This window comes from Miscanthus floridulus, chromosome 6 (genome assembly GCF_019320115.1).
Source record: "Miscanthus floridulus cultivar M001 chromosome 6, ASM1932011v1, whole genome shotgun sequence".
Lineage (NCBI taxonomy): Eukaryota > Viridiplantae > Streptophyta > Magnoliopsida > Poales > Poaceae > Miscanthus > Miscanthus floridulus.
Window position 1 is genome coordinate 7633494 of NC_089585.1, and position 24509 is coordinate 7658002.

Below are 24509 nucleotides of genomic sequence, written 5' to 3' on the forward strand. Positions count from 1 at the left end.
GCAACAATGGTGTGACGCTAACCTCACATCACATCAGCCTGGCACGCCACATACACATGGAAATTTTCAAGAGGTTAGATTAGGATTTAGGATGAAAACATTTCCTGTCCCTTTTGCATTTTTTCCACTCTACACTGCGAAAAAAGCGAGCTACTCGCATCCCTCTGATTGAAGGTAGGCGTGTGGATTTTTCCTGTGAATGGTCAGATTCAGGCAGCATACTTTTATGAGTCAATAAGTTTCTTAGTTTGGTCAAATTTGCAAGCGTTTGGTGCATTGAAAAAGCGGTGTGTACAGGCTCCGATCAACTTCACATGCAGCGACGCACTTGCCTAATGTCCAAGAAACATGTTTGACCAAGCGATTCCATTGTGCACAATTAGATTAGACAATTATATAATACATTAGACACTATCAATTTGTAGTCTTTTAGATCTGATCTTATCCCAAAAGATTCCTAAAACTGACAAGCATTTTTTCCGGTAACATTCAAAACAAACCATTCTTTTCATCAAGTCAAGGTATAATGTCCAGAACAAACTAATTATTCATCACACCATTAGTTAGCAACAAATCAAATCCGGGGGCTGTGGAACGTAGTATTCACATGTTTCTGTGATTTTGCTGTGGGCGTAAATGTGTTTGTATGTGTGGTGGTATTTGATTGCTGGCAAAGTACAGAGTTTGACCAAAACCAATGAAGATTTGTTGGAGATATTCATCAGTGATCCGAAAAATATGAATGCATGTACAGATGGGGATGGATGCTTCTGTTTTCACAATTCGCGGCACCAAAATTGGGGGAAAAGATTAAAAAAAAATCTTGCCGCCGGGGGCCGGCGGTCGCTACACGGCGACCCTCTGGAACACCCTGGAGGGGACGGCGAAGCGAGCGGAGAAGGATCGCGAGAGGTTGTCGGGCTCCACCCACGCCTCTCCGTCGTCGAAGTTCTGCGCGTAGCTGTAGGCGTCGTAGGGCTCCCGGTGCGGCGCCGGCGCGTGCGCCGGCACGCAGCCGGTGGAGCAGAGCAGGATCCGCTTCTTCTCCCGCATGATGCGGCGCCACAGCGCCCTCAGCCTCGCACGCGCGGACGGCCGCGGGGCCCCCGCGGAGTAGTAGGGCGCCCCCGGACCGCCGACCTTGGAGGAGGAGGAGGATGACGAGGAGTGGAAGGCGACGTCGTCGTCGTAGTAGTCGTCGTCGCCGTCGAGGTCGAAGCCCGCGCGGACGAACCCCCGCCGCGAGATGGAGGGGGCGCAGGAGCAGGAGGCCTGGCGCTGGAACCGCGGGCTGTAGCCGCCGCCGTCCATGGCGACGATGAGCGCGGCTGCGGCCTGCGAGACTGCGGGGCGAGGAGAGATGACTGCGGCGGGACTGCGAAGTGGAGGCGGGAGGGCCGGAGTGGCCGCGCCGTGCGTGTATATATGGGAGAGGGAGACTGGTGTGGGCGGTGGGTGGTTTTGGGGATTTGGGATCAAAATCAATTTTTTAGGGCTCTCAGTTCATGCGTTGAATAGGTTCTTCATGGTTGGCTAATGACAAATTTTGATACATCCATTTTGGCTCGCCATAGGAATCACAACCTATGCCACGTTTGTTTCCATGGAAATGGAATGGATGCATTTGCTTGGACGACCCAAAGGTTTTCCTACATACTTCGTGCTACAGCTAGCAAGTTAGTACGAGTATCTTTCTCTCTCAATGTAATAAAGTATTTGATTGTTTTTTATTAGAATAAATAGTAATAGCTCATTGCAGATATGCACTCCCTACAACTTTAATCAATGTGTTCTCTATGTGATATTTTCTTGCTTATATATACTTAGTGACTAAGATGTTATTCTGGCAAAACAACTCGCATTACCAGTAATTAGGACCTATATCCACTAAGTAAACTTTAACTGGCTAAATTTAGTTGTAGTGAATCCAAATAGCATACAACTAAACCCAGCTAAAAGGCCTCAATGACCAAACTGCCCCTAACTAAAATCTAGCTAGAGGATTCAAACACCCCAGCTAAAGTTTAGTTAGCTAAACAATGGAAATAATGAGAGGTAGCATGGTCAAGGTTTTTAATTAGCTAGAAGATCCAAACACCCCTAGCTAAAGTTTAGCTAACTAATCATTACTTCCTCCGTTACAAATTATAAGTCATTTCAAGAATCTTGGAGAGTCAAAGCATCTTAAGTTTGACCAAAATTATAGAGAATTATAAAGATTTATAACATCAAATAGAAATACTATGAAAAATAATTGATGAAGAATCTATTGATACTTAGTTGCCATCATTAATGTTATTATCTTATCATATAAATTTGGTCAAACTTGAGATGCTTTGACTCTCCAATATTCTTGGAATGACTTATAATTTTGGATAGAGGGAGCAGTTGGCTGGGCTATTTGGATGGACTAGGACTAACAACCAGTCCTATTAACTCCTATGAGTGAACTAACAACTAGTCCATGACTAATGGACTAAGAATTAATCTGCCCATTTGGATACTTAGAAACTAAAAATTAGTCAATTAGCTGTTAGTTCTATGGATCCAAACAGGACCTAAATTTTAGCTCTAGCAATTAGCTAGCTAAAATTTAGTTGGGGTGGATCCAAACAGGCCATTGGATCAGTTAGGACTAGTTACTAGCTAAGGCTAAAAATTAATCCAAACTAGCTGGAGTTAGCTTGTTAGTTAGTTGACTAACAACTAGTTGTACTCTTGGCTAAAAAAAATAACCTTATGTTTGAATGGACTAGAGCTAAAAATTAGCCGGCTAATAATTAACCATGCAAATCCAAATAGTATTTCTTCAGTCTAAAAAACCTATATTTTGCATGGGTATAAAACAAAAAAAATCAGATTTATTAAAATTCTCGTCTTATATATGGCATAACTAAATATTTGTCCCATAATAAATGTCACATAACAACTGATACTCCGAGGAGGAGGCAATCATCGGACTCCGTGCTGTACGGACAGCTGGGCCAGGGCACGCTGATGACCCAGCAGCCATATTTGCATTGCATCAGACCGGCAGAGGTCGGACGTGCTGACCGAAGGCATGGCGATCGGCGGGGTACAGGTGGAGCATCGCATTCCGGCGACGCAGTTGTGAAAGGCAGGTAAACCAGCTTGCCGAGGCTGTCGTAGCTGCTGAAAGAAGCCCGCGAACTACGCCGCCACGCGGGCGGCGAACGACTTGCCATCGGTGGCGTCAAGGATGCAAAGCACGAACTCGACGCCCTCCTCGAGTGTTCCGCCTCGAACGCGCATAAGCCCCCGCGGCACAGCTTCTCGGCCACATGCAGGTTCCGCCTCGATCAAACATGAGTAATTTGGCACAATGTCCACTTACCGTCTGTGTAGTCACAAAACATAGATATGATGCGACTTTGTTAGAGGGCTTGTTTGGCAAGTCTCCTCTCCGGCGTAGTTCAGTTCAGACTAGATTGGTGGTTTTGTCTTGATGCGTGCTCTCTCAGTGCACATCATTACCCATTGAGTACTGGATCACTTTGGAACCAATGCAAGAGACTGCTCAGTTCATGATTGCCAGCTGTAGCTAGCTAGCTAGCTACCACCAAATCCAATTATACTGAATGATCGAATGTGCTTTTGCTCATTTCCTTGAACACACATGCTCGTTTTTATGTGGGTGTCTTCTCTGCTCTACGCATCTTTATTTAGCCATCATTTCTATTATTTGGCAGTCTATATAGTACACCAAGCTAGCTAGTCCTTCTCTTGCAACTGGTGCAGCATAAAGACCTTCAGTTAGGCCTGCCGTTTGGCACTGGCAGGTCCAGCTTAGCCAATCATGCTTATTATTTGGAGGATGATACTTTTGTATGAAAACGAAACGAGCTGGACCCATACTGTCTGGGTTTATGAATGACATGACAACGATTCAGTTGAGAGGAAGGGAGACGGCAGTTACATGGTCCTGTCACCCTAATAAAATCTCTCTTTCTAGGAGAGTTTGATGAACTAGAAACATGCTCGCCATTGCTTTTTTATTAAAAAAAAAAGTTGCAAAACTACCAGTTGTCATGGTTTGTTTCAGTCAGTTTGCGATGGCCGGAACCGGATCGTGCTCACGCGGCATCCGGGATGGGCGTTGCAGCAGCGGCATCAGAACTGAAGAAAAATAGATTGAAACGAACAGAAAAAAGGAGAAGCGGCTGGTGTTCAGTTCAGACTTCAGAGCCCCAAATTTGACTAGCGACATCTCCAAGCATGTGTTGCTGCGTCGCATGCAGATCTCCAGGCACGTTTGTACGTGGCCCGTGGGCGTATTCAATGATGGTCAAACGAAGCAGGCAAGATTCGTGGCAAGTTGCAACCAAATTCTTTCAAACTTGTTTGACTCCAGATCGCTCGAGCCGAGTCATGCCTTTGCTTCCATTTCACGAGAGGGAGGTGGGCTGGGCGCTGTTCAGACGTCTTTGTCCCAAGAATTGTCCCCAATAAATCAGACCAGAACAGGTCAGACCATAAGGGCCTGCTGTTGTAGGCTAGGCATAAACCTGAATTTCGTCTAAGACGAATATGCAGCCCGGCTGTACTCACAAGATCTAGCAATACAATGCGATCCAAATATTTTCTTTAACAGTTTGAAGTATTCAGATTTGACGCTCACAAGACCTAGCAATACAATGCGATGATTTTGACGCATCGGTTGTGGTGATCTTTCAGTACTGTTTCAATTATTTTTTCCCTTTTAAAAGGGGCACCTCCCAACGATACAATCATACAGGTATCCAACAAGGAATGATTGCGACATCGACAGCAAGTAGAAATTTTAACGTGGTCAGGACAGCGACCTCTGCACAACTGAGGAACAGCACGCGAGAATAGATTTATCCAACAGGCCATGCCCGGCCCCCAGACCCAGGTCGAGCTGCTAAAATGGTGGGCTCAAGTTTGAGCGTGTTTTGGTTGCTCCTTTTGACTAAAAAAAAAGGACGCAACGCCCAACAACTCACATTACAGCAAAACAGCCATATTACCACTTGTTAATTGTTATTGCCCTATAACAGCTCAGAAGATCAATGTTCCTAAGAACAAATGTGTGCTTAACAAACAGCAAGATGCAATGGAAAATATAACTATGTGACACCTCGGTTGGTAGAGCCTTCAGTTGAGAGACTACCTCCGTGCTCCCTATAGGGTCAGGTACTTATTATCTTAAGATAAAGTCAAGGAAATTTCAATTCCAGAATACATATTTATTCCAAGTGGTGAACTAGAAATAAGAAAAAAGTTCACATGGGGGATTTATTTACAGAAGTAGCTTCAGGAAGCCCAAAATTATTAGCTCTGTTCATGAAGCAGAAACATACCTTCACTTAGTCCATATGACTATATAGTATAAACCCGTAGTTTTTCTTTATGGGCGTATGAGCTTCAGAAAACAGAGAATTTCTGGAATGCATCCAGGCTATCGGTGAGCAAAGAGCTTAGTCCTATACTGTCGGTTCCACTCAAGAGTCTGGGGCAAGATGCTCCAGGCTCTGGGTCCCCAACTGACTCATGCTGAAAGAAATATCACAATATACATAAGAATTACATCAGTAATCAGAAAACCAAAGAAGCTTAAGCATCCTAAAACATATCAATGTTGTTAGGGTCATAATCGGTACCATTGAGATATCTGGCTTTGCATTAATATCATCGCCCAGTACTGATGTTTGACCGTTTAGTTCCTCCTTCCTACCATCAGTAGCGCATTGCTGCAGAAACAAAAAGCTCGTAAGCAACAAGAAAGGTTTGTGATGAGACAAAATATTACAAGAGCAGGTGTACCTGATCATCCGTGCCAGTTTCTGGAATTGCACACAAGACAGATGAGGACATAGTAGCAATGCTGTTGCCAGGAACTGAACTTGATGCTTGTGAAGTTTGATTCTGGAAGGGAAATGCATGGCAAGTTTCTTCAGCTTCCCAAAGGGATGGATTTAACACCTTTGGCTGGTTACTTGGTTGCTGACGCGCAATCAGCGAAGCAATAGCAGCATCAAATGAATCACATGTGACGGGGATCTGCTGGAGACATGTGTTATTTTGTGAAGGTGGTTGCTTGCTGTCTTGAGAAGGTGCAGCTTCAGATAACAGTGCTCCAAAACTAATGTTAGATATGGAGTCAAGCCATGAAAGTGGTGCCACCTTGCTTGGATTATCCTATTTTGGAATCATAAAGAGTATCAGCATCGAAGTACATATAATGGTATGTTTTCAACAAACGATAGTATTTGATACTCACCGCCACTTGTGATGTATTTGTATTATTCACAACAGAGGGTGTCACAAAATTATTAGGAAATTCACCCGAACCAGCCATATGTTTCTGTTCATTGAAAACAAGATCAGGAGGCTTGCTGCCAATAGTCTTGTCTGTAGAGTGCGCTGATGCCAAGGATGATTCGCTACTTTGTTGCTTCAATTCAGGCCCAAACCAACCATACCTTCATAATAAATAAGAAATATATAAACATCAACTTTCACATTGATGTGCATGGATACAGACACAGAAATGAAATACACCAGCATTCCTTAAACTTGTCTCACAATGTCATCTAGATCCCTGTAAATTCCTAAAAGTGCACATCTGGGGCTCTAAACTTGTTAAGTATGTCATTCAAGATCCAAATCACCCAAATCAGAAAAAGCTTGCATGTGTGTCACACAAATACAGCACCTAAATTGTAGTATACATGATAGCGGTGGCAGCCAGGAGCACATAATAGAGCATGCGGCATCTGATCTTGAGCTCCACGCTTATGTGTGACATATGTAATTACTTGCAGATTAGGGTGATTTGGACAAGTGACACACTTAACAAGCGGGGACCTACATGTGCGTTTTAAGAATATAGGGACCTAAATACATCGTAGGACAAGTTCATGAACTGCCAATGCATTTTGCTCCAAACAAAAATAACTATTTATAGAAAACAAATTGAACCTTAAACGAAATGTTGAAGGGGAGCCAACTGTAACATGCACATCAGCGGCTGTGCAAGAATCCTCAAGAATCCATTTTGCACTGCCACCTACAGTGTCCAGTCTAGTATCATTAGGGAAGAGCATGAGCTCGCCTTTTGCACACTGAGAACTGCCCCATTTTGTATTCAGATGCTGTACAATCGAGGACATCTTCTTTCGAGGAGCCAAAGTCAATTCAAGGTAAGGGTTGTGTTTTTCCTGTCAGATTGAATGGTAATAAGCAATGCAAATGTAAGAGAGAGAACCTTCAAACAAGACTGTATATGGTGGCATGGTGCTTATATGAGGCTCTACCAAAAAAAAATTTGAGGTGCAGAGGTACTCACTTTCTGCATAATCTCTTGAATGGTCTCATCTATTGGGAAAAGTTGAAGTTTGATCTTTCCAGAGTGATTAGGTGGCCGAGCAGATAACATCTTAGCATCCCTGGATGGTGCTTCCATAAGACCGCCAGCCTTTGATGCTATCTTGCTTTCGGTATGTGATTCAAAAGGAGAGAAATCGGCTCCCTTTCTGCGCTTTGCAGCCATATTGCCTGCAAATGATGCTCTTGATAAGTTTAGAAAATCAATGATGTCATTATGACATATTTCTACAAACTTAACAGTTTGTGCAATTGTTTCAATTCAGTTGCATCTACCATGCACTCATTTCATACTTTGGCTTTGGTCTGTGTTAGATTAAGATTTCAGTAGATAATTGGACGTGCCAAAGAAGACTGAAAACTGATAGTGCCAACACATCACCTGATGATTTGTTGATATGTGCACTAGCTTTCAGGCTTTGCATCTTATCACAACCAGATTTGGTATTTGCTCCTGTGCCAGATGCATTACTTTGCTGACGATGAGCTTTCATTGTTTTGCAATATTAGCAGCAGCTTCCAGTACAATCTCCCATCTTCAAAATTCGAAACACTTCTCCTGTAGATAGCAAGTTGCAAAATCATTTACTCAATGTAGTCACTGTTTTTAGAAGTTTATATTTTCTTTCATTTCAAGGGTTTGGCTTCATGGCCATGACTCAGGAGAGGAGCCTTTTCACTAAGAGGCCAGAATATGCACTGGCTGACAATCTCAAACCAGAAAAAAAGAAAACTAACACAACACTGACCATACTAAAATCCAAACAACTGAAACTGATTTCTATCCCATGTTATGAAAAGCACTGCTAAGCATAATTCATAAACAACAAGTCCATGAAATAAAATGTCCACTCCTACAGTACTAAAATTTTGTACCACTGTTTAACACAATTTATGTTTTTTTATTGTACAAAACAAAGCAGTTGATTAGAAATTATGATTTCCAATATTCTAGCTCCTCAATGCACTGTGATATTATCAATCGAATGTTTCCTACAGTACTAAGATTTCCTGATCAATGTTGAAAACAGCTTCTGAATTTTCTTGCACAAAGCCACCCAATTGATCAGAAGTTATGATTTCAAACAATCGAGCTCTTCCATGCACTATGATATCAACGGAATACAATCTCCAAGAGTTTATTTTCCAGCGATTTCACTTCTACACTAACAAAATATTTCATTCCTGGATCCAGAGAACAAAGGAAGGGGGCGTGAACGCGCGAAACCTTTGGTTCCTTCCCCAATCCAAAGCAGTAGGGCACAAATACGTGAGCCCAATCATAAACCTAGGTATACTGATCCCTGAGTACTACTCAACATCCAGCGGTTCAGAACCCCGAAACCGCACGAATCAAGTCCCAACCCGCATCAACCCGGCACCCTAGAATTCGAGGGGGACAGAGGAGGCATACCAGAGGTTGAAACCCTAGATCTCGCCGATCCTGAGGCTGAAGCAGCGAAACCCTAGCTCCGCCCGCTCCGCCCGACGAGACACCGACGGAGCGTCGGCCTCGGCCGCCACAGAGCAAGACGCAGAGGGCGGAGGGGAACCGGAGAGGAGCGCCGCCGCAGGACTCGTTAGTCCGTTACCGCCGGAGGGAGCTGGCAGATTCAGCGAGGCCGCCGGCGCGAGCGCGCGGATGGAATGGGGAGGACGCGACAGAGGGAGGGAGGGAGGGAGGGAGACGTGGAAATTTTCAGAGATTTTGAAGTGAACACTGGTGGCCTCGCTTGCCGCCTCCACTCGTCTTATCAGCGCCAAATTTTCTCTTGGTGTATGTATGTATTCGGATTGTATATACGTAGATAGAAACGTGTACGCGTCGACACGTGATGGGCCGGGACACTCTACGGAGGGAGTAGGTCTGTGTAAGGGCCCATCAAACGAAACCAGTGGCCTATTGGGCCGGCCCAGATTTGGGAGCCAGTGGCGCGTGGCCGTGCCCACGTGGACGGGCGGTTAAAATGCCTCCGCCGGCGCGGTGTACCAGCACCCGGTCCACGGAGCTGGCGTAGACCAGCGCCACTCGCGACACCTTTCGCCACGCGATTGCTCCACCGCCTCCTCGCCGTCGCCGACTCGCCGCTGCCGACGGCTTCTCCCGGGCTCAGCGGGGGAGAGGGAGGGCCTTGTCAGATGGCGGCGCACGCGGCAAAGAAGCGGAGGCCGGAGGAGGAGGCGAGGAGGAGGTGCACCTGGCGTTCCGGGGCGCCGCGAACGCGCTGTCCCAGGTGTACGCGCATGCCGTCGCGCACCAGAAGGCGTCGTTCGTCGCGGGCGAGCGCCGGGCCATGGTGCGTTCCCTTCCCTCTGACTGTTCGTTTCCCGTTTCCCCTCCGATCGGCAGCCCGCGTCGTGCGGAAGCTGCGATCGCGAGTTGTTCTTGGCGGTCGGGCTGGTGTCTGATTACGCGGAGGGTAGAGGACTAGAGGGAGATGAGATCTTGCTTCGGTTTTTCCGGGGTTGATGGTGTTATAGGACGGGGGGAATTTGCTGCTCTTGCTGAATTCTTGCGGAGAATTCAGTATGGGATAGTAGAATTTAGGCGGAACGTGCCACCTGTTTGTCAAGTTTACATGCTGTAGCTGGTTAGTCCGAAATGAAACGGGGTTATAGCGCAATAGTTTTGGAGATGTTGAGTTACCGAATTGCATATCAATAGATTGCTCTCAACAATTTCTCCAGCGATATCTGCACAATAAAGAGGCAATCTGGGGCCAAAGTAGGTGTCAATCTTTGGGTGGTGTGTGCAGAGTAGGGAAAACGTGATAAATTGATGTACATTTTTTCTTTTTGAGTTTTGAAATGGGTTAGGAGTGAAGAACACAAGCTAATCAAGACTTGTGGGCTGGTTGTCCTTGAACAATAAAGGGGCTGGGGCCTTGTAGATGTTCTGCAAATGCCTCTGTCTGAATTCTGAAACTTAAATTGATACAAAGTAGCATAATTGTTCGGGATTTGTCTAATAGTACTTCTGTTGAACGTGTCGTTGACTAATCAATCCTCTTCATGGAGCTTTGACAGGAAAATGTACATCAATGGCTGTCCAGTCGGCTTGAAGAAGCTTCAGAGGTGCCTGTTGCTGCTGTGCTTGCATACTTGCAGGTTATGTGAACATCTTGTCTCCGCCAATTTTTCTAACACTTATAAAACCTTATTGATAAACTAAGTTGATGACATATGTCATATGCAAGGACCACAGACCAATCTAGTATTAAGTGTTGAGAGATCTTGTATGTTGTCACAGCTTTTCACTTTAGGCTTTTGACCTGATGATAGGAATTCAATAGTTGAACTTGCTAGAACTGAAATATGTGCATTGCATAATAAGAGGTACTGTTTACGAATGTAATCTGTGAATCTAGTAAGAGAGAACATAATGTTACAATAAATCTGTCTGCAGACGTGATTCTAACACAATCTTCTACAATATGACTTGGATTTTATTGTGCCTTGTTAAGCTCCAAAGTGCTACTGAGAGTAAACTATGAAACTGTTGTAAAATGATAGCTAGTGCCTTGTTAAGCTTCAAAGTGCTACTGAGACTAAACTATGAAACTGTTGTAAAATGATAGCTACGCTACACGTAAGCTCAATGCTGTCTAATTGAGACTCATATATCAGTACATACACCAGAAAGCAATAATTTGTCAAGTGAAATGTTAAAGCTGTTGCCTGTTTCCATTGAAACCATCTTGGCCTTGAGACCTCATTTGGAGACAAAATTGTTGCCTTTTTAGTGTAGTTCCTGCTACTGCTTCAGCAGTATCCATATGTCCCAAGTCCTTGATGCTTTCTCTTCTGTACGCAGAATGAGATTGAGCACTGCCGAGAGGATCCTGTAGCATCTCCGCAGCATCCAAGCCAACAGCAAACACATAGCACCCCTTCTGCAAATGTTCAATGCAAGCCCCTTCTCGTTTGGGAACATAGCTGCTGCGCTTGACTTCCGGATGGATGAAACAGACCAGACAAGCAATTCTGGCGTCCCAAATTCTCTTCCTGACCCTTTACGGCAAAATTTCCTACTCAAATCATTTGATTCAGTCTTCAGGGTATGGTCCCATCAACTCATGTCCCAACGGAAATGGGCCTCGGAACAACCGGTCGCCACAAAATCAGGACTCTGTGAATTGCAATTTAACTGAGCCCTACATGGATATGCATTGTGATGGTCCTTGAACTTGAGAATCCATATGAAAATCGGAAGCAATTATCTTGGTTTGTTCAAGGCATCAAGATGTGATCTTCACTGGCTGAAACCTAAAAAAATCTCAATATTTGTTGACCAAGAACGAGAAGCCCATCGGTTAGAGATGATGTGTTTGCCACCAGCTATGTCTCCATGTGGCTCGTGCAGAGCTCCAGCGATATTGATTTGTAGACATTATCAACCCTTACTAACAGAATGTGCATGGCACACAGAAGCCCTCTTGGGAGACAAATATGTTGATTGCGAAGGTTGGAACTTGGAAGCAGTATAATGGTTGGTTTTACTGCCGCTTTCAGCACCAGTCTTTTCCTTGTGTGGCAAGTGCAAAGCTATGCTCTGTTTATGAGCACTTTGTGGTGGTGGTTTCTTCTTAAGGAATTTGCTTGCTGCATTCTGTCATTCTTTGTAAAAGATGCATTCGCAGTTGCAGTGTTTCATCTTTTTTTTCCTACTCCATAATTTGACCAGGAAGTCTTGTAACATTTGTTTTCAAAGTGGCATTGAAGTGTAGAAGTTCAAACATATTTTTTTATGAATATCTAACCCAGAACTAGAATCTGGAATGGGCGTTTCTCGAGAACTGTGAACACAGCAGACTCATGGTTGCAAAGTTCTTTGCATGATTCTAATATCACTGTAGATTGTCAAGTTAGACGTTTCTGAATTATCTAACAGAACGTTGACAGTGCTAGGTAGTTTTGTGATACACGAAGATGGCATTTCTAATTATAAGAACAGGTGATCAGCGACACATTTGGTTGGAAGTAATTGAAAGGAGGGAAGGGATTGAGAGTTTAGAAATCTTTTACTTATTCTTGGGAGTGGGAATTTTGATGGGAAAGGGAACGAGAGTTCAGAGACCAAACTTCTACTAATCAATTCTCCAGGGGGGAGGTGGTAATTGGATAGGAATTGTGTTTTTAATGAAAGATGGGTGCATCATCACCATTTATCATGACTTGTCATATAATTCCCTCCATCAACTTCCATGATTAATTCTCATGCCCCTTCTCATGCAGTACCAATCGCACCGCAAAGATTAAACCCCACGATCAGACATATCATTTGGCACTAGTCCAAATGCGCACAAGACATATCATTTAGCATTGTCCAAAGACGTTCATGTGATCTGTATCTTTACACAAGGAACGTATGAACGCCCACAATCTCCAACTTTTAACTGTGGTTTTGCAGGAATTTAATGGATGATCCGTCTTCTAACTGCAGAAGGTCAGCAACTTACAGCATTCAGCTTTCCATTCGGAACTGCCCACAACCAGTGACTTGCAGATTCAATCAGAACGTATGTCTATAAGGCGTGTCCTCGTTCTGTCGTTCATATTTACCGTTCATATATATAGCAAGTATATAAATAGAAAAAGGTATGTTCTGCTTCTTCAGTAACCATATTTAACAAAGTTACAAGCATACAGATTACGTACAACTCAAGCAGTTAAATATGCTTGTACAACATCTGACGTCAGGTTGAAATAAAATCGCATCATGGGAGCAAGCCCCGTATATGCTTTGGAAACACATCTAATATCAGTTTAATCACATATCGTGAGAACAAACCGGCGAGTCGAGAGATTAGCGTCCTACTCGCCGGCCCTGCATGCAGCAGCTGCCAGCTCTGGCCGTCAAGTGGCAGCTGATGTCAGATCCGGGACTGCACTTGTCAGCATGGGAGAGGGCAGCCGAGCTCCTTCGCCGCCGCACTGAGGAAGGCGAGCGTCAGCCCGGTGGCACGGCGGCTGTGGGCTTCCCATTCTATGCACCTTTCAACGTCCGCTTGCCAGTTGATGATGCCTGCAGGCCAGGCACCGGTAGGACGGGTTCTGGATGCCATTCCGCTGTTGTTCCCCTTGGATGATCTTGTTGGGGTTCATCGATCCGTTGTTCAGGATGTCACGGAGGACGGACATGCTGAGCGCACGCACGTGTGCACTTGGGTGAGAAAGGCAGCGGATGGTGGTTGATAGACGGCACTGCAAATCATATTCAGTTAACCTGCTGAGCTATGAAGGATGCATGGTTGGCATTTTAATGAATGAGAACGAGAGTAGATAAAGAGGGCATGCCTTTAGCAGATTACAAAGGCCATCAGCAACTGATAAACCTGAATCTCCCCATTCAATAATAAGATGGACTGCTCGAGCAGTTACTTCGAGAAGCTGCATGTATCCACCAGACAAAACGACAGTCAGCAGGCATATATATCATGCTAAGTTTGTAGTGCATGGAAATGATAAGTTGGTCATGTTTAATGACAGCAGAACATAATGGAACAGAACAGACGATTTTTGTTAAAGGTATTCTCCTGTTATGAAATCTGATGAATGAAAGAAATGTCACCTCAAGTTGTGGCAAAGTACAAGCTTCACCATCAACAAGCATTCCATCAGTAGCACGAAGTAGAAGGTCAGAGGCACTAGCAAGTATCACCAAAGCTTCAGGGCTGTCATGGTTCCTCATAAGCTCAGCTATAAGCTTCACTATACGTTGGTTGACTCTCCACATCTTCTGACCTTGTTCGTCGTCTCTAGCAATCCAAGGCTGCAAGTCCTTCTCGGCCTGCGAAAAAAATAAGCGTCAAGAAAGATGACTAGGAAACGGGTGCATATTCACGTAGGCATTGCAGTTAAAATGTGTTTTGAAATAGATTTGTCAGAAACCAAAAAAAAAGAGAATGTCTGTTTTGAAATAAATTAATCAGAAAAGGAAAATGAATTTGTTTGAAGTAAATCAAACAAAATTTAAACCAAAATTAGTTTTGACCAAACATGTGAATATAGCAATATCATGACCTGGAGAACGATAACAGTTGAGGCCTTGGTTGGTGATGCTGAAACGACATCACAAAGTGCATCCACAACCTACACATGAGAAAGCAAGGATTGTCATTTAGCCATAAGAATGTTAACAACAATATTGATGACTTCATACCACCACTCAGGCTTATAAGAACACATAAATATACCTTCCTCCATCCTTGGTGAGCTGATGTACTTTCTGCAGACATCTGCATTTCGGGAGAAGCTATGAGCTTCTGCCAGAGCAATGAGACAACAGAGAAGCATAGCTCTTGTTTCTCTGATAATACAGATCTTAGGAGAGTTTGTGAACCTCGGTACCCCCCATTCCGATCCATGGTAAGGAAGTTTGCCAAATCAGATGCTTCCACCTGTAAGCTTGCAATGGATTTCCCAGATGTACTTGCAACATCGCCATTCAGTAGAACCTCTTCTGCACATTTCAAGAGTGGTCTTGAGAAACCATTTTTCTTATGTGATGTTGAACCATTCTTGTTTTCCAGCTTGACACTATCCGATGAGCTGGTATTGTTTTCCTCACAGTGATGTTGATTATCCTTCTTTACTGGTGTAAGGGTCAGGTGAGCTTCAAGAGGCTCAGCTTTGTTCACAATGGAGGACACTGTTTTACCATGCAAGTCAATCAAATGGTAGAGGGATGATGCCCTGGTAGAAATCTCAGGATCCCGCTTGCATCTCATCATTGCAGAGAGTGAAGTAAGGCACGGCCTAGACCGACGAAATAACTCAGAAACGTGAGCGGCAACCATAGCTGCTGCAACTATTTCATTTGAGCTATAGCTCCATGAGGTACCAACTGATGATGGCTTCAGGGAGAAAAGGGCTTCCAAGATGCCAAGAATTCTGCGAGTATGAAGAATTGCTGAGCTGATGCTACTGCGTGGCTCATTATTGATCCCATTGTTTTTTCCAGGTATGTTAATCTTCATGGAATCATTTAAATTTGAATGCAATCCATTCTTAGAAATGCAAGGGAACAGGTCGAGCTCGCAAGATAAGGCAACAACTGCAGCTAGAACATATGAATCAAACGTAGCAACAGGGCCTTGTCTCTTCTTACATCTGCTTCTTACATTTGTTAATCTTGAATGCTCAGTGGCTTCCTCGTGGGAATGGTTATCACTACCAGTTGGTCTTTTGCTGCCTCCTGGCAAAGCTTGATGACTGACACAAACAGTTAACACCACAAATAGCAACCGGGAGGCAAGGTCCATTGAGGCACAGGATTCAACAAAGAGTGAATGTATCATTGTGTGAAGTTCAGCAACAGCAAGGTTCTTAGATTGACTTCTTGGCTTTCTAGATTGCTCTGATGTTTCAGAAGGAAAAGCTCTCCTAAGTATAGCTTCAACTGTTGCCACAAATATCCTCATCAGGCATGCTTCAGATGGACTTCCACGAGGTAGATACTCGAATACTTTTAATAATGGTAAGTACAGGCTCCATGACAGTGTAGGTGGCTGCAGCGGGGCAGCTACAACAATTTCAGGTAAATCAACTGCTGATGAACTTAGCGGTAGCAAACCATAGGCAGCTTCCCAGATGGTACATATTCTCCACTCAACATCAGGGCCATGAGCACACAACAAAGAAGCAATGCCTTGTGCAGTGGCATCGATAGTGGCCTCAGATGCAGGAACTTCCAACTTCCAGTAGTTAAAGGTGCAGACAGAAAAATGATCAATGCAAACACAAGTCAGCAATAAATCAAGGGGAAGCTAATTTCCTACTTTGGGTTGCTATAACATCAAAGTAGCTGAATATTGTAAAGGGTTATATCAAAGAATATATGGCTCAAAGAACATCATAGATCATAAAAAAAACACCTTTTTTTACGGAACTGAGGTACCATACTATATCAGCACGTATAAATGTGAAAATTCTTTATTCAATACACATACAGATTAAGTGTAGACATTATATCAATTCACTGCAATGTTTTGGCTGATCAAATACCCTAAATAGTCATATTAAGCTGTCTTCTGCCCTGAACTTAGCTTTCCTCTGCCCTGAACTTAGTTTGACAGTGATAAAACTGGCTAAAATGTTGTGTAGAGAAAAGATTAGCTGTGCTTTCACTAGAGAGTAGTTAGTGTCTGAATTATCATCGTACCCATAGCTTCTTTAGAAAGCTTTTAAATTGATTTTGAGAAAAATTATTGCATACCTGCTTCTTATATGATGATACATAGCCACCTAGTAGTTCATGATGTACTTCAACTCCTTCGGCATGTCTCAATGGTGGAAAAAGCAGCGTTGGTTGGGAAAGTATTCGGAAAAGCAAAGCAGCAGCTGTATCAGCAGCAATACCAGCTCTCATTGACATTGCAGTTCCAATTGCACGCAAGAAATGCAGATGCATCCAATTCTTTGGAAGCTACAAAAAAATAAAGTATCATAGTTAATGAAAAATTACACAAAAAGATGTGGTTGGACAATTTTGTATCATAGGCAACTTCTATGTTACACGGATATGTCCCTGAAGCCGCGTATCGCGTATCCGGATACGTGTCCGATACGCCCAGGATACGTATCCTCGGAGTATCCGCTTTTTTATTATTTTCGTGCAAATTGGATACGCCATCCGACACGTATCTGGCCTGCCGATACGGCCCAGCCCAGTAAGAAGCCCAGGCAGACAGAACCTTATCCCTCTGCCCCGACGCCCTAGCGTTCGATGTCCGCAGTCCCGCACGGCTGCGCCTGCGACGAGCGCCGCATCCCCACACAGTGAAGCCGCAACCCCGCTCGCCAGTCGCCAGCCACCGGCGATGAGCCTCCGCTCGCCGGCGAGGAGCCTCTGTCCCTACTCGCCGGCCGCCAGTGACGAGTTTCCGCCCTGCGACGTGGATCCCGTGAGTTAATCCCCTTTCCTGTTCTCGATCTCCTCTTCTTCTTCAGTTCGTAGCCGGTTGTTGCTTGATTTCTTTGCTCCCCACGCCACATCCCCACTTCGTCTTCCCCTTCCTCCCTTCGTCTTCTATTTCTGCAGTGCAGTTAGTGAGTTCTTGTTGCTTGTATGCAGTAGATGGCGTCTCCAAATATGAGCAGTGCTAGTGCAAGTGCTAGTGGTAGCATAGGATCTGCAGCCACAAACACAACAGACATCAAGGCTCCACTTTGGGATCATGTAACCATTCTGGAGAAGCCTAAAACTGGTGGAGGAAATGCTATGTGGTGCTGCAAGTACTGTCCAATGCAAAAACTGAGTAGTTAAACTAGAGTTGAAGCTCATTTGCTGCAGAAGGGAGGAAGGGGAATAGGTAAATGTCCTAATGTTACATATGAAATGCTTAGTGAAATGAGGAAGGAAATTGAAAGGTGCAAGAATCTGGTGGAAAGATCCAAGTCAAGAACTGTGTCTTTGCCTATTGCTCCTTCCTCAAGCAATACTGCTGACAGCAACAAGAGGAACAAGAGGGGGCCTGTTTCTGCATTGGAAAAAGCTTGGGCATTGGAAGAAAGTCATATATCGATATGAGGGCAAGCAAGAAGATGAGGAGTCAAGTCTGTACTCGGTTATTTATGACATATTGATTGCTAGGTGGACAAAAGGAAATAATCCACTTCATTGTTTAGCTCATTCACTTAATCCAAGGTACAAAACTACAAACTGCCATTCAGATTTTTTCCATTCACTTGTGTCATTCAGATTTTTTCCATTCACTAAAATCAAAATGCCAAATTGCAGATATTATAGCAAAAAGTGGCTTGACGAAGGTGTTGGCCGTGAACCACCCCACAAGGATAAAGAGGTATCGAAAATGAGGATGGTTTGCTTTAAGAAGTTCTTTCCCATGCCAGAAGAATTGGCTAAAGTAAAAGAAGAGTACTCAAGGTTCTCTAGTTGTTTAGAAGAATTTAATGATCCTGACTCAATCCATGATAGATGGGTTGTTTCCCCTATGACTTGGTGGACAAATCATGGACAATCTGCTCCCTTATTGATGAGTTTGGCCATGAAATTGCTTAGCCAACCAGCCTCATCTTCTTGTTGTGAAAGAAATTGGAGCACCTATAGTTTTGTCCATAGTGTCAAGAGAAAAGCCTTAACTCCAGAGCGTGCTGAAGATTTGGTCTTTGTGCACTCAAACCTGAGGCATCTGTCCACAAGAACTGATGCATACAAGACAGAAGAGACAAGGATGTGGGATGTAGGAGGGGATTCTTTTGATTCACTTGGTGGTATTGGCATTCTTGAAGTGGCTGACCTGTCCCTTGATGAACCTGAATTGCAAGCTGTGTCTTATGGTTTGGATGATCTGCAGGTTCATGTTGTGGATGACAATGAAACAAATGAGGAATAGGAACTTGCTGTGTTGTAATAATAGTACACTTAAGTGGTTAATTGCAATGTTTTATTGTTATCAGCTTTAAATAACAGTACTCCTTTGTCCTCTCCTCTCCTGTCTACTTCAGAGTTCAGACTCCAGTACACTAGTAGTAGAAGGTGATGTACTGAACTACTACTGATTACTGAATACTCAAGTTTTAGTAATAAATTGATTGATAGTTGGTTTTTCTGTGCAAATTCTGGACCTGGAGTCTTGGAGAACTCGAGAATGGACAATTGAAGAATGGAGATGCTTCCGAAGTTCCGGTCTTTGCTTTGGCTGGCAATTGCTATTGCAAGGTAATTTACAACTTTCAGTCTTTCACAATTTTAATATGCGCTATTATCTATTTTTATTTAAAAAATAGTAAAACGTATCCACGTATCGGGCTTTTTAGGAAATTGCCGTATCCACGTATCCGTATCCTTCCGATACCGATACACGTATCCGTATCCATGCTGCATAGGGCAACTTGATAATTTTGCACTCAGAGGATAATCTGTGAAGTATGTCATACCCGCATGTCAGAAGATAATTTTGCACTCAGAGGATAATCTGTGAAGTATGTCATACCCGCATGCCAGAAGCATAATCTTCAGCTGCTCTAAGTAGCTCAACTAGCTGTACTGCTGCATCAAGTGCATCTGGAGCCCATGATGGTGGTGCTTCGAGAAGACCAAAAAGCAACCTCTGTGTAGCACTTGGTGTAGCAATTGCATAGTATCTGAAAAGAAAATAACCCATTAAAAATACTATCTGGAAGTGGATTAAGCACAGCAGTGAACTGGAGCTTACCTATGGAACAAGCGAGCATATGGTTCAAGAGGGGGCAGGCCAGCCACCAAATGCTCATCCAAGGGTGTTGTCGGTGGAGGTAGCAGAAGCGCAGGAACAGCTGCTGCTGTTAAATTTGCTGTCTCATAACGAGCTACCTCCTCATCACAGACACTTAATATAACTCCAGCTCCGTTGGCAACAGCCCATCTGGGGGTGGAAGGCATAAGCTGTGGGTGCTTCCCAGATCCTCGGCTGCAAGCTAAATCACCCAGGGATATGTTACAATTTTTTTCCATACACAACAAACATTATCAAGTACTACCCACATCCCAAAATATAGATACTTCTGGGTTTGTCCTAAGTAAGACCAAGTTTATAGAAAAAATAATTAAAATATAGAACACCAAATAACTGCATGGTGAAAATCATTTCATAGTTGGTCTAATGATACTAATTTGGTGTCCTAGATATTAATATTTTCTCCTATAAATTTGGTCAAAACTAACACAGTTTGACTTAGGACAAACCTAGAGGTAGCTATTAAGGGATGAAGGATTATATGAGAAAACAGTCCTCCAAACTCCAGGCTCGAGATTAGATAGATCATTGAATCTATTTTCATAATAAACTTATTTGGAGATACAAATGTTGCTAATATTTTCTATAAACGTAGTCAGACTTAAGAAAGTTTGACCAGCACGCTTCCCATGGCGACAGTTAATAAGGGACAGAGGGAGTATGATATCTCTACATATAGGAAAATGAGACATTTAATATTACTGTAATGCTGCAAATATACAATTATTTGCTGGTTGATTTTACCGACCAGTAGTTGGAGGCTTCAATTCTCCACCAGCAGCATATTTTCCCATTACACCCCCACACCTGATAAATGTGAAATAAAAACGAAGTGCTTAGCCTCTGTTACAAAGTAGAAGTGTATTCAAGCAAACAATTAACTTTGAGCAGCAAATTAATATATTCCAACAAGCTGAAAAGCATCTCACAGCAGAGAACAAACAATTCCATTTGTGTATCTGCATCATTTCACAGTAACCAGTTATTTCTGAACTATGTGTCCTCATACTATTCCTAGCGGCATGCTTGAAATCAGTAAATTGCAGACATGGCTGCAGTATGGACTGGATAATGAATTCCTTCCCTTACTCCTGTATTATCATGGCTAGCTGTTTGTTGAATTCCGTGTATACATTGTCCATGATATACACATTGTTGATAAAAATACATAATCTGGAGCTTTAAGGAAATTCAATAAACAAAAAAAGGTCAAATACAAATAATATTACTCACCATCGAAAATAGTCACTTCGAATGCCCAAAGGTGCAGCTAGCAATATGTCAGTGATCCACGGGGTTAGTGGCCTCAATGGCTTCCGGTCAGATTCGTTGCCTGGAGAATTATTAGATTTCTTATATGTGGAATCACTAGATGTTGCCTGATCAGATGTGCTGCTACATTCAGCTTCACTATGTTGGCGCTCAACTTTGAATATTGGCCTATTGTAGTGAGTCAAGACTCTAAGAATTTCTCCACAGGCCAAGGCCCACTGCTCTGAGTACTCTTGCTGCGGTGAAAATTGTTAATGAGAAACAGTATAGAATTGTGAAACTCAAAGTCAACACAAAGAGAACTGAAACTAACCACGATAGTAATGGCCTCACCTCAGAAGTATGGCTAAATAAAGAGATGAAGGAGCTGAATGGGGGACCATGCCTATCATAGCACAGCGTCCCATCTATGATGTGTGAAAGAATTGGATGTACAACTGCATGACCATGCTCCGGATGATGAAGAACAAAAGTTGCTGTACAATGCAAGTAAAAGCAATATGTCAAATTCTTTCTTGGATTTCCTGGCAATTGTCCATAAGGAGTTTGTATTACCCAACACTTCATCTACCAAGCGACTTTCTTTTGATGGATAGGAACTTTGAATGAGCTGCACAGAAGCAAAAAAAAAAGGGTAAGGTAAACACATCTGGCATACATTTTGCCACAGCAAATACTAAACTGTTGTAGGAGATGAGGTACCTGAGCTATATCTTCAGGGAATTGCTCGCTGTCAGCTGTAAACTGGCCAAAGTACTCGACATAGGCCAAAATTTGTGCCTTCAAACAAGAAAAGACCAAAGGTGTTTGCGATCTACATCAAGTATCGTGAAAATTATAGCATAGACAACAAAACTCAAGAAGCAAGAAAGATACCTTCTTCTGCTCCACATCCTGGGGTGGAGGCCAGTACAATGATGAGAACTGGAGCCCATCGATCCACTTCACATTTGAATCTGACATGCTTGGTAGCTCAAGAGCCTGCCCAAGAAACTAGAAAGGCTTAAGGGAAAGAAATAAATTACACACGTTGATCCAATAACCAATAAGAGCACCTGTAATCAACACCGTGTTGAAGTTGCCAGTCGGTTCATCCATCTATGCCACCAAATTCCTACTCTTAGTAATGCTACTTGCCTCAAAACCAAGAAACTTTCAGTAAGACACAAGTTCTCCTAAGTGTACTGTTAACTTCTTCAATCAACCCCCACAGAGGGGGGGGGTCTGCATCCCCCAACATGAACAAGTATCATATCAACCAATCCCAAACAAAGTTGCTTGAAAACCTCTGCATTAGAAATATATAACAAAAGAAGAATAGGGGGAAATGAATAATACTGAGAATTAATATTTAAGAATGAAGCAACTAAACAACAAATATAGGAACTAACAAAAGAAATGAGATGGAGCTAAAACAAAAAATGTGTACGATCTGCTGATAGATCTTTTAAATTTTTTAAGATACAATTAATGCATGATCAAACAAAATTATTACCAAAATAGGGGATGAGAATTTTTCACTTATCTTTTTAAGGCAGTAATTTTCACTTAACAACAAATATAGGCAGTAATTTTTAAGGCAGTACTTATCTAACATTTCATCGCCACAATCCAAAATGGACACTTAAAACTACATTTGTGGATCACATAAATGAAGAATCAATCAATTTGGTAAAAGAGCATTTTAAAATATTCAAGGTGATGTTTTTTTTTCCCGAAACTGCCCGCAAGGGGAAGGTGATTTGGGAATCAGCTAGTTACCCTTTAGAAAGTTCATACAGGTGCCTACATCTAAAAAGTTGTCCATTAAGGTTCAGCAATTTCGAGGACTCAACTTATCACCTAATTTCCTGTACTGATGAACAATTCGTAGGAATAGGATGACTGGTACGGAAGTTGAAGGTAAAATATTTCTGCTCAACTTGCATATTTCTAGTACAAGTTCAGGTTTGTCTGCTATAGTTCCTCGTCAAAAAAGATACAGTCAAACAAACAGGATAACCGAAGCAGACATGTTAAATAAAGGATTAACAACCTTTATAGATACAATTCCAAATGATTATCCCCACCCTCTTTTCCACAACCGTAACTACGGATTTTTTTTCAGGAACATAATTCTACAAAGTGGTATGACACCGTAAATAGCGAGGCCCAACTCAAATCCACTATTTGCAATCAACGAGCTAAGAATCTAGTAGCCGAAATAAAAACCTACAGAAATTCGTAGTCAAGTGCATCCGCCACGCATCGACCCGCCGAGGCTAGACAAAACAAAATATGGTAAATTGGTAACTACAATCAGCTCAACCTCACCGCCAAAATTTAAACTCTTCGTCGTCCAATCCTCCGCGTCTCTAGTAAATCTATCACCAGAACCCCGATAAAACCACCTGCTCCTAAAAAATATCTACAAATCCAGCCGGCCAGTTGGCACCAGTAGCCGCGAACGGATAGCCGTAAATCAACGGACAAAACCGCAGAAAATACTAAATACAGCGCCGGAAACACGAAACCCGCACAGAAAAAAATCCGGGAAAAATCAGGAGCATTACCTCGACGGGGCGCGCTCTAATCCGAGGCTCTCCGCGGGCAGCCGGCGGCGTCCGTGCGCAGATTTCGCGGCGGGGCGGCGGGTGAGGCGGAGGGGAGGAGAGAGAAATGGCGGGGAGCGAGGAGAGGCGAGAAAAAGATTTTTTTCGCGATGCGGGGGGTGTTGGTGGTGCGGCCGCGTTATTTCACCCGCGCGCCACGAGTGGAGGCCCACGTGTCACTACAGTCACCGACAGGTGGACGCAGAATACGTCCGGGCCCACGCGTCGGCGGGTGGGTGCGGGTGCGGGTGCGGGTGCGGGGGAGGGGAGATACTTATTCGGGAATGGCTCGGGCTGGGCTGTGGGCTGGGGTGGGAAATCGCCTCCTGGCGCTGCTGACATGGCCTTGATATTTTCGGGGCCGGCATGGCATGGGTGCAGGACCACCATGACATGCATCATCCATCCATCATAGCATGCCCCCTGAAATTGCGATTTCCACCTCCGTTTGGGAGTTAAATTTTAATAGGCCCCTGTGTCCGGTGCCTGCTTTTTCAGTGGTTCAACACTAATGGGGGTGTTAGTGTTACGACTTGTGATTTGGTGGAGGTGTGTTAGTGTTACGACTTGTGATTTGGTGGAGGCGCATAGAATAGATAGTTTCTTGATTTTTTTATAACAAATATCCGATGATACTCCACGGGATCAAAAATAATTCTCTTGTTTTGTGTTTTATGCTTATCTTTGGTCGGAAGTTTTTGAAAAATTATATTCTGAACTAAAGTCATTAGAGTTTATGCAATTTTGGAAATATTTTTTAATATAATTATACATGTATAGCTTAAGTAAATGTTTTCGAACTAAATGATTTTGTAACTTTTATGGAATGAGGATTATTAGGTAAAAGAAGGGATTAGTCGAACAAGCACTAAGGCCTATAAAAACATAATTAAGATAGTCCTAAATAAACAAACTAAATGATTTTTTGAAGTAGTGGTGCTATTTTTTGAACTTGGAAGTTAGTACCATGCATGGAGCATGGTGCACGTGCTACATACCGAGACCGTGAGACAACATAATAACATAAACTTTCCGGCGC

General features: G+C 43.3%; 3 protein-coding genes and 2 pseudogenes across 4 annotated transcripts; 2 read left to right on the top strand and 3 right to left on the bottom strand.

The window, feature by feature from the left end:
* Positions 1 to 610: 610 nt before the first annotated feature.
* Positions 611 to 1460, bottom strand: LOC136457541 (uncharacterized). The gene has a single exon (XM_066457570.1). The coding sequence runs from the start codon at positions 1309 to 1311 to the stop codon at positions 847 to 849; it is 465 nt and encodes a 154-aa protein (XP_066313667.1). The 5' UTR covers positions 1312 to 1460; the 3' UTR covers positions 611 to 846.
* Positions 1461 to 4986: 3526 nt separating this feature from the next.
* On the bottom strand, positions 4987 to 9032 carry LOC136461595 (TSL-kinase interacting protein 1-like). Of its 2 annotated transcripts, XR_010760391.1 has the most exons (9): positions 8783 to 9032; positions 7751 to 7927; positions 7331 to 7539; positions 6964 to 7202; positions 6263 to 6464; positions 5806 to 6180; positions 5643 to 5732; positions 5343 to 5535; positions 4987 to 5163 (listed from the first exon to the last, which is right to left on the bottom strand). XR_010760391.1 is itself a non-coding variant. In XM_066460878.1 (8 exons), exons 2-8 carry the CDS (start codon positions 7860 to 7862, stop codon positions 5407 to 5409), a joined length of 1356 nt encoding a protein of 451 aa, XP_066316975.1. In that variant the 5' UTR covers positions 7863 to 7927; positions 8783 to 9032; the 3' UTR covers positions 4987 to 5406. The 2 variants fall into 2 exon arrangements, 1 of the variants encoding a protein (XP_066316975.1); XM_066460878.1 differs by having other exon boundaries at positions 4987 to 5535.
* Positions 9033 to 9204: 172 nt separating this feature from the next.
* LOC136461597 (uncharacterized) lies at positions 9205 to 12841 on the top strand (annotated as a pseudogene).
* A 139-nt stretch (positions 12842 to 12980) lies between these two features.
* Positions 12981 to 23609, bottom strand: LOC136461594 (protein GIGANTEA-like; annotated as a pseudogene).
* Positions 17190 to 19232, top strand: LOC136457264 (uncharacterized). The gene is made up of 4 exons (XM_066457336.1): positions 17190 to 17273; positions 17447 to 17604; positions 17729 to 18016; positions 18110 to 19232. The coding sequence occupies exons 1-4, from the start codon at positions 17190 to 17192 to the stop codon at positions 18723 to 18725; spliced, it is 1146 nt and encodes a 381-aa protein (XP_066313433.1). The 3' UTR covers positions 18726 to 19232.
* Positions 23610 to 24509: the final 900 nt, after the last annotated feature.